At 37.4% G+C, this 11018-nt stretch overlaps 1 protein-coding gene across 1 annotated transcript in view; it reads left to right on the plus strand.

The window, feature by feature from the left end:
- Positions 1-11018, plus strand: part of prima1 (proline rich membrane anchor 1) — a 27149-nt gene that overhangs the window by 3044 nt on the left and 13087 nt on the right. Inside the window, exons 2-3 of the mRNA XM_008400079.2 lie at positions 2615-2756; positions 7292-7424. Coding sequence (XP_008398301.1) covers positions 2615-2756; positions 7292-7424 — 275 coding nt within the window. The remainder of the gene's footprint in view (positions 1-2614; positions 2757-7291; positions 7425-11018) is intronic.

Genomic DNA, 11018 nt, shown 5'->3' on the forward strand with positions numbered 1-11018 from the left:
GGATGGATGGATGGATGGATGGATGGATGGATGGATGGATGGATGGATGGATGGATGGATGGATGGATGGATGGATGGATGGATGGATGGGAGATCTGACCAGCTTCAGAGAACTATCATGAGTTTTACTGTGTATCAGAAGGTGAACCATCTGTAAAAAATAAAAAATGTAAATAGAAAAGAAAGAAAACTAAAGTGGAAGTGGACCCTGAAATATGAAAGCAAACCAAAATATTTCTATAAATCCACTAAGAACTGGTGAGAATAAAGAACTGTAAAGTCTCGGGATGAAGATTTGAAACAAGCTAAATGCCTCAAACGTCTCATGGCTGAAAGTGAGAAGAGTGAAAAACTTTCCTCAGACTGACTGACGTCAAAGACTGGCTGCAAGAAGCATCTCACTGAAATTATTCCTGTCATTTCGGTTACTTTTGGGCTCGATTGAACAAATTTAATTTCAGTTATGAGAACAGGGTTTGGGTCTCTTTCTTTCAAAATGCTTTCTAATCAGTTAAATAAAAGCTGATATTTTTTTACTTATTACAAAAGATTAGTTATTAAAAGAGGAATACTTTGTGTTGTGTTAAACATTTATGCATTGAAAGAACATAATGTTGATAATAAGGCTGAAACGATTAATCGAGTTCATCGTGATGAATCAATTATCAAATCAATTACTCGTTAAGAGACACTCTAAAATGTTTACTGAAAGAACAGCAATTAAGTCATAACTGTACAAAAATATCAACAAAAGAAAAACTTTGTAAATGTTCTACCCAAAACTCTTCATGTGACAACATTTTAGCTTCACCTGGTTCAGATTCTGTAAAAAAGAAATTTCTTATTAAGCACCTTTTGCTTTCTAATTATTAATTTGTTAAACCCAAAAATAAACGACAGATTAGCCATACACTGTACTGATGATAAGTCAACAGCTTATCACATGTTCATGTTTATTTTAGCTCCTTTGATACAAATAATCAATCATTCACTAAAGGAATGTTTTTGCATTTTAGTTCATAAAATGTTTATTAAAAAAGAAATTACTTATTTATTTGCATCTTTTAATGTGTTTGTATTGTGCAAACAAGCATAAATAAAAAATCTGCAGAGTGTGGCAATTTTTTTATCCGATTAATCATCAGAATAATTGATATCAATAACTAAAATAATCATTAGTTGCAGCCCTAATTATGTTTGTAATAATTTTAACCTGATTACAAATAAAAAGTCTCCATCTGCATCAACAACCTGTGCTGGACGGGTCACTTTTTTACAATTCTTGCAGTTTGGGACCGCACAAAATCAGTCCAACGGCCATAAGTGTGCCCCGGGCCGCACATTGGTAGGGGTAGGGGTTTGGTGATAGTTTTTAGCTATTACCCACAGTTGTATTGAAATGTTTTAATTAATGAGTAAAACATTAATTTTAGGGCTGCAACTATCGATTAATCAAATGATTAATCGATTAATCTAATGATTAATCGATTAATCGTGTAAAGAAAATTGGCACATTCTAAAGATTTTTTTCATTTAAAACTAAGCATTTTTTCATTCAGTGTTAGAAATACATTAAATGATGCAAATAAACACGATTCCTTTTTTATAAACATTTTATTGCCTTATATGCAGTAACACATCATTCCTTTATTGAATTTGAACCAGGTGGAGCTAAAACTACGGTACTTTAGGAGATTGAGTAAAACATGTTTACACAACAAAGGTGTTTATTAAAAATAAAAATCTTAAATGCAAAATGCATGTATTTTTGTAGTTTTATCTTAATTACTGCTCTGACCATGTAGAATTTTCAGCAAATTGTTTACTCCCGTTAACGATTAATTACTAAATAATTTGAAGATTACTTCAAAAATAATAATAATGATGAACGTTTATTTGTAACGCATGTTTTCAGCAACAGAACAGTTCAAAGATCATATAGTCGCCTATATGATCAATTATGAAACCGACTAATCACGATTAATCATTTCCTATTAATTTAGGTTTTATCCTAATTAAGCAACTTGTTCAAAGATAATTTTTTTAAATCAGATGAAATTAGGTATTGAATATTTAATTGTGTGTCCTAATTGGTCCTAATCAGCTCTCCTGTTCTGGGAACACGAAGTAGCCAGTTGTGTTTTCTGTTCGCAGCATTCCCACCAGGATCCCTGCAGCAGGCATATGTTACTGATGACTACTCTAACCTTTGCCCCTTGCAGCTGCCTACAGATAGTGGTGAGATGTTCTCCACATGCACGCAGTGTTACCAGGGTTCATGTGTAATGTGATCTGCTCGAGTTTTCGAGTTTCCAAGTCCACCCACGCACACTCCTCGGGGCAGCCTGCTGCCCACTCTGCTGGTGGGTGGTTTCTTACAGGGAGAAACAGCAGCAGCAGCAGCCGCAGCAGCAGCCGTCGACGTGATACTATTCTGCATGTACTACACACACACACACACACACACACACAGCAGCCCCAGTGACAACAACAGTGGAGCTGTGATGTGAAAGGAATGCTGAGAGGAGGAAATCCACGGTGCTGCTGAGTGTACACTGCTGATGCTACTCCTGAGTAACGCGCTCGCTCTTCTTCTGCTTTCTCTCGCCATAAGGGAGAGATCCAGAGGTCATGCTCGCGGACGGTGGCGGAGAAAGTTGGCGAACAGTGCCAGGTGGCGTGCCACTGTAGGAGATACCCTCCCCTCCCTCCGCCTCCGCCTCCTCCACCGCCTCCTCGGCTTCTGGGAACCACAGGTAAGAACTCGAATTCGCTCAGTTAAACAACTGGTTTATTTTCTTTCACGTCTTTTTATTAATTAAAAATATATATATTTTGATAGATATGGCACAAAATCATGTGTAGTTGTCAAATTTTGACAGATTCTAACCTACACTAGAAATCAAACAGTGCAAAAATACAAAATCTTAAGTATTTTGGGTCTAATTTTAAGTATTTTGGAAAATAAGACAAAACTAACTCAGTAACTTTTCAGCAAGATATATGATTGTATAAATAATTCCTTAAGTACTTGTTCCACTGCCAGATTATTTAATTTTTCAAAGTTTTAAAAGAACAATCTGGAAGTAATACTTTTTCATCAATATTTAGGAATTATTGATTTAAAACAAGTTGCTGTATCTTGCTGAAAAGTTACTTGGAAGTGAGTTTTGTCCTTCCAGCGTACTAAGATATTTATGCTAGAAACTTTAAAATACCTGGTAAGATTTTGTTTTCTGCAGTGCAATGGCCAGGCCAATACACTGCAAAAACACAACATTTTACCAAGTACTTTTGTTTAGTTTCTTGTGCAAATAACTTAGTAAAAATAAAATAAGACAAAAAAATGACTGACAAGAAACTATCCAGAAAAATATAGAAGCTTGTTTTAGGTAAATAACTCCATAATATAAATTTAATTGGCAGATTATTTCACTTATAACATGGTAAAAAATTATTTTTATAAGTGGAAATAATCTGACACTGGAACAAGTGCTTTTAAAATCCATATTAAGGAATTATAAATTTTAGATAATCTCCTGTATCTTGCTAAAAAGTTACTTGTAAGTTAGTTTCATCTTATTTCAAGTGAACTAAGACATTTGCATTAGAAACTAGACTAAAGATACTTGGTAAGATTTTGTGTTTTTGCAGTGTTCATCCTGATGTTGTCGGTTTTGCACCAGTTCTTCCTGCAGTAAACGCCTACACAGCATATTGCTACCACTCCCGTACCTTGCAGCTGGAGTGCATGTTTCCATTTTTACCTCTGAATGTAACAATGATCGTTATGACCAAACAATTCAGTTTTAGTTTCATCAGACCACAGAATGTCTCCAAGAATCAACTGCAAGATGTAAGCTAGCTTGGTTAGTTTTGTCTTATTTCAAGTGTATAAACCAAAAACAATTGACAAGAGTTTGTGTTTTTGCAGCACGGACCTCATGTAATAGAAAAAGTTTAAGGAAACTGTTTGGAGCTTTTCTGTTTTTGCGCAGGGGGGAAAATGTACCATCAGCCCCCCTGAGATTAGTGCAATGAGTGCAGTTTTGCACTCTTGCATCTGTGCATGTAATAGAGCCAGCAGGATGCTGACAGCTGAACACAGGACTAATTTATGCTGGGTCTGACTTTAGGGAGTACCCAACTGTCTGAGAAATCCAAGCCTGCTGGGCCGCCATGCTCAGAGGTTCAGTGGTAGGGTTTTCCCCGTGAGGAGCCCCGCCGCCCCCGATCGTAACACAAAGGAGTTCGTTTAATTCGCTAATAAGGTGCTAATGAAACAGTGCAGCAGTTCCACCTTCAAAGTTTAGCCGGCAGCATGAAGAGACCATGTTGGTGCTGATGCACACTGGGCTCTTACAGTACATCTGTGCTGATCTATTGCTGGTTGCGGCAGTTTTCTGCTCCTCATGGGGCCGAATCGTCTCACACTGTGAAGGTTTATCAGCTGGCGGAGTGAGAAAACCAGCAGAAACCAGATATTAACACTAAACTGTACTGAAGCAAGAGTAGCGCTACTTCAAAACATTTTTATTCAAGGAAAAGTAAAAAAGTGTTTGGTAAAAATGCAATTCGAGTTCTGAGTAACTGATCAAAACATAATTTAATATTTAAAAATTACATCACCAGACTGATCAAAATATAAAGTTATATGTGGACCTGTCACAATTAATCAATTAATCGTATAATAGTTTTTTCCCCCCTTTTCTTTCTACCAAAAACTGGATGATTAAGCTCTTCAGTCTGGTGCTTGGGTCTAAACTTGTACATTTTTTGAAAGACAATTTTGTTGACCAAGACTTCATAATTTATTTTGAATGATCTGAATTCACCCTAAGAAAAAATAGCCAAGCGTTTGGAAATAAATGATCATGTTTCATCTAAAAAATCTGAGCATTTCTTGCTAAAAGTTTTTATGATTGTATGATCTCAAGCATCCAGAAAAACAGAGCGTTGAATTATGGGACAGGCGGAGCTGATGATGCAGCCCTTCTGCGCTGCACTTTGGAATCACTCACCTCTTATCCCCGAGAAAAGAAGAGCACTTAATCAGTGGGTAGGAAGGTTTTAATCTATCACTCCCAATGATTTTCTTTCTGTCCGCTCAATGTAGATGGATCTCTTCCCCGCACTCCCCACCCCGAGAGTTAAAAATCAAGAGTTATAGACCCTTCAGTGCTTGTTGTCAAGGTCACTGCATGAGTGCTGCCACGGCCATCTGACTGCAACCAAAGGTGGGGGTTTGGACGCCCAATTGTGCCCAGTGATTCATTTACCTTGTGCTGCATCCGCATGTTTTCAGCGTCCAGCAGCAGCAGCAGCACATCATAAAAAGTATAAGTGGTCCAATTTATATTCTCCCCTAACTTAACACAGAACTGTTTGCAGGAGGTGGAGACAGCATGAATAATTTATTTTAAGAGAGGGCTTCTTTTTTTTTTTTTACTACAGAGAGGCATAATTATCTTGATATTCCCCTTGTAACCTGATTTGAAGAGGTCTTAGAGCTGAAGTTCTAAAGTCTTTAAAAATGCATCGAATATGCATGACCGACATGAAAAACTAGGACAATGACTGGGACCATATCTGTCTGCCAAAAGGAGGTAATAAAAGGTTGGAGAATAAGAGTCTGTGTGCTAAAAATGGTTAATTCAAAGGACTGGAGCCTCATCACGCTGCGGTAGATCCTTAACACCGGCTGAATTAGAGCCTTCAGCCGGTGACGAAACGCAGGATTAAAATGAGAGTTTGGCAGAGAAGAGCTTTTAAATTTACAGCGACTTATGACAGAGCCATCGCTTCACTCTGGGGAAATGAGCTGCACCGGAAAATCAAAACTTAGAGAAGAAGTATTTGTTGTTTTGACTTAAAAAACATCACATTCAGAGTTATTAGTTTATTGTTTAGGCTGTGTGATGTATTTCCAAGGTGATAAAGATGATAAACATTTGCAGGCGACTTGAATGAAATTCTGCATGATGCGTAGAGAGAAGCTGGAGTTGCTGATGCACGTAACGTTACACAACATCCCGGTGAGTGGTCCGACTCCACGGATCTAATGTGGAAAGAGCAGGAGGTTCTTGCAACGGTAATTTGTGTAGACAAGAGTGCTGGTGTAAGGGGGGCTGACGGGTCCCTAAATGATTCATGGTGTCAGGCTGGATATCTCTGAACACTGAACCCAAGACCTGCAGAACCAGCGAGGACACAGGAGCATCCCTGCTGCTCACCTATTGGTTTGGGTAAAAACGAAATGCTTAAAAATTCAAATATTTTTTATGGTACCTACATTTTGTTTAGAGCTGAAATGATTAATCGCGATTAATCGATTACTGAAATAATCATCAACTTATTTAGTAATCAATTAATCATTGACTGACTCAGAAACATGTCATTTGGTGAAAGAACAACACAGTCACAGCAGTAATTAATTCAAATTTGTACAAAAAATATTTACATTGTTCATTTAAAATAAAAAAACAAAAGAAATTCTGTAAAAAAAAAAAATCCTGTTGAGCCAATTTTGGTGTTAATTGGTAAATCCTAAAAACATTCAACAGATCAGCCCTAAAATGTACTGATGTTAAGTCAAGCAGAAAAGGTTGATGCTAAAAGTATTTTTTAGTTGCAGATGCATCCTTTGCTACAAATAATCACCAAAGAAAATCTATGTTTTTGCATTTTAGGCAGCAAAATGTTTAATTTCTCATCTAAAACACAAAAATACCACTAATATTATAAATACATTCTAGAAATAATGTTTTCCAGATGTTTTTCAAGCATTAACATAGAATAAGCCTGTGTTTAAAGAACAATTTGTAGAATGTTAAATCGATTAATCACCTTAATTAATAGATTACTAAAATAATTGTTAGTTGCAGCTGCCCTAAATGTACATTTAAGGTGCTTTTATTCATTCTTAAATGTATTTACATTACTTGAATTTGTTAAATTGGTATTAAATGTTCCTATTTTCAAATATATAATTTTTCCACGATTGAACATGAATGCTTCAAATGTTTTGGAAATGCAATAATAATTTAATAACACATGACTCCATATCTCTAGTAAACCAACCATGGTACATTTTTAAATTTATTTCTAATATGATCATAGAATAAGCTTAAGTGGTTAGAGGTTAGATAAAATCTGCAGAATTTTCCATCTGATTAATCGATTAATCGCCAGAATTAANTCTGATTAATCGATTAATCGCCAGAATTAAGCGATTAATCGATTGCACCTGTAATTTTGCTTCATTTTCTCTCTCTTTTCTCCATTTTGTCAGTTGCAGAGCCCATGGTGCCGTTGTTGAGGCCCTGGTGGATGGAAGTGGACATTATAGTGCTTGGGACAGTGAGCTGTGCCTCAGTTGTCTTCCTCCTTTCTGCCATCATCATCTGCTACAAGGCTATCAAAAGGTTAGAGGAAACTTTTTATCATGCAAAGCACCTCGCAGCTGAAATGTGGTATTCAAATAAATTTGATTGATTGAAATGTTGCTGTAAATATTCAGAAATTGTTTTTGGTACCACTTTATTTGACGGGGTGTGCATCAGACTGACACGACACTGTCATAAACATGACACCTGTCATGGAGGTGAACGAGTCTCTATGAATGTTTATGACTGCTGTCATGAAGTGTCATTCGGTAAATAATGACACTTTTAATGCAAAGTTGACCATTTTAATGGACTTTTAATGCAACTTTACATTAAAAGTGTCATTATTTACCGTCGTAAACATTCATAAAGACTCGTTTGTCTTCATGACAGGTGTTATGTTTATGTCAGTGTCATGGCAGTCTGATCCACACCCTGTCAAATAAAGTGTTACCTTGTTTTTCGATAGAGATGGGGAACATCATTTATGATATAACATTCTCGTGTCTGTGAAACATAAAAAACATTTTGCATGTCTTTATGTGGAGTATTTTTTATTGTGACAGGCCTAAATATAACAACAGATTTTTATTAAATGCGTTGTTGACCATTGCCACTCTGCTGAAGGCACAGAAGTCACAAGAATCAATCTGCAAGCCGTTAAAAAACACCATCTTGCTTCTGTAGTCTCTCAGCTTCTAGTTTTCTGTCATTTCTCAAAGTGCAGACTGAGACGATGAAGAGAGTCCAAACGCAGGTCAGATCGATTAAATAAAATGAATCGTTAAACAAACTGCAGCGCAGGCAGGAAATCACACATCAACTGAGGAAAGCAGATCCATTTAATACACAGATGAATAATAATTTAGTATTTAGATAAATACACATTACAGGTGATAATTAGAAAAACTGGGCCCAGAATAAAGAAACAAAACAAAATCCAAGTTATATAATTAAGAGGAGGAGATCCACAGGCTTGTTCTTCAGCGTGGCTAACCAAAGAGCAAACACAGCAAACAATATTGCTCGGAACATTTCCATATGTGACTAATGCTTTGGAGCCGGCTTTGTGAAAGTGAACAAAAGAGGCAAGAATTGGGATCCCAACACAAAGCGTTCTGAGCTTCCTTCCCATTCGGCGAATTAAAAGATAAAAGTTGAGCTTAGCGCCTGCAGCAGCAACAGATTCAGACTTTGTTTTGAGCTGCTAGTGTCACACAAACTGTCTGACCTCCAGATAAACGTACAACCAAAAGTTGTTTACATCCTGCTTTTTAGTGAAAAATATAAACGTTTCTCCTGTTTCTGCTTCTTTTTGTCACATTTATCTAATAAATCCATGTAATCAGAGAAATATAAACTCGATAAGTACAAAAAGTAGTTTTCAAATTGATTTTCTATTATCTGTTCATCTCATGAGTTTTAGTTTTGCTTTATTTTAGGATTTGTCCCTGCTTTTCATATTCAGTTAATTCCTTTGAGATTTATTTTAATTCTTTATGTATAACTTTGGAAACCTCTTTTCTGTTGTTTGGTTCTGTTCTCCTCAAACCTTTTGAATCTTGGTGTTTGTTTACATTTCTGTTTCCTTGTTTCTTGTGTTATTATTACCATCAAGTTTATTTGTGTTGCAATTTCAGCAACAAAGCAATTCAAAAAACATGATAAAATTATAACACAATAAACAAATAAAAAGCATTAGATTTGAGTGGCTACATAAAGAGAAATAATAAGCTGCAAACGGAGTATAATTAATGTATTTTCCAGTTTTTACTAGTTGCAGGATAATAACTGGGAGCTCTAAGGAGATGGGTTTTTCAATTGGTGTTTTAGTTGTTTTTTGTTTTTTTGCAGTTTTCTGGAGGTTTGTTCCAGATTTGTGGTGCATAGAAGTTTTTTTTTAAACCCTCCTGGATGAGTCACTGATGGGCTTTTGGAGTAATTTTCACTGGCAGGCCACTTCTGGGAAGGTTTCATGTTTCTCTATCTGAAGTTGATGGCTCTCTCTGGGGTTCACTGGAATCCCAAAGCTTTAGAAATGGCAGACAGATGTCAGTCTGTTTCTTGTCGGTGTTTTCACATCTGACGGTCCGGTAGACTCGGTTCGACTGGGAATCAAAACTGCTACGTTTGTTACATTTTCAGCTGCTGGGGTTTTATTTCACTGCTCTGTGTCAAACAAACCAAACTGTTTGAAAAACCTGTTCCCCTCCTCGCCTGTGGTGGCGCTGCAACAAGAACTACAGGAAGAAATGACACAAAAACCTCAAAAGAAGACATGAACGCAACTTTCTTCTTCATGGAATGTCAACAAAAAATGGAACGGCATCAAATTTTAGCGGTTGTAGGATTTCTCTTTTGTCTCCGGTAAAAGATGATGAGCCTTTTCTCCCGCTGGTGGTACTACTTACCCAGAATTCCCTGCTCTGTAGTCCACTTCCTGCTTAGCGGTCAGATAAGCATTAGCATCATGCCAGAGTTCACTTTAAGTGAATTGAAACCTTGGTTTTAGACGGAACAGAGTTTAGAAACGGACTTTCTAAAAAAAAATCTGGAGTTGGATTAAAGCGGATTAAAGAGGGCTGGTGTGAACGCACCCTTAATTTTCAGAGCACATTGTGTATCTTTATAAAACATGTTAGCTTACTTCATGATCTGGGTGTAACATTTACTGTAGCTGTTTTTATTTTACGTTTTCTCTCTGAATAAATAAAATCATAATTTTAAACCTACTTTTCGTATTTACTCAGGTTTATCCAATACTAAAGTAGGTTAATTGATGTGAAACAGAAGAAAACTGTGACTAAGCAAAAACTTAAATGCGCTCATCTCATGCATAATTTGGCAGATTTACACTCTCAATAAAACATGGAGCAAACATTGATCTCACACTTCATGTGAAATCGGCTCTCAGCCTTTAAATTAGGGGCTATTCTCTAATTTATTTATGCAATTTTAAAGATATTTACTTTCATTCCTCTGTATATTTATGGACATGTATTAAGTGTGCTTCCCTCAGCAGAAATCTATTCCACCTCCTCTTTATTTAAAACAACAAATGGGCAAAGTCAGGGCGTGGAAGTAATGGGTGGTTGGCTCAGGAATTCATCAAGGCAATCCTCCATCCTCCCGTAGCCAACAGGCACCATTTTTAATGCAGCAGTGGTAAGAACGTGCCGTCGCAATACGAGCTGGGGCTCCAAACCCAAGCCATTATTTATGGATTAATTTGCGCAGTCATTCAGTGGCAGACCACATCTTTTATACATGCAAGAAGCAGGTTGTGTCCTTAAGCTTGCGAGGCTCCAGACTGCAGGCTTCATCATGCACGGCTCCAGACTGCGTCATTACGCATTCATCAGTCACCAGCCGCGAGGTGAGCTGCTCGGGTGAAAGTATGACGCCATGAGCGCGCTGATCGTCCAGAGGAAAGGACAGATGTGATGTGTTTACTGAGCAGGGGCGTGTCTAGATTTCTCTCTGTGGGGGGCCACAGCCTGTAGAAGGGTGGCACCAGTGGCGCAACTACACATTATTCAGGTGGATGCGAAAACATAGATCCCCGCCCCCCACTTCCCCCGACCGAGGGAAGGAACGTCAGGGTCAAGGAGCGACGCTCACTCAGCCCCCCCC

The sequence above is a fragment of the Poecilia reticulata genome, linkage group LG22, assembly GCF_000633615.1.
Source record: "Poecilia reticulata strain Guanapo linkage group LG22, Guppy_female_1.0+MT, whole genome shotgun sequence".
Classification (NCBI taxonomy): Eukaryota; Metazoa; Chordata; class Actinopteri; order Cyprinodontiformes; family Poeciliidae; genus Poecilia; species Poecilia reticulata.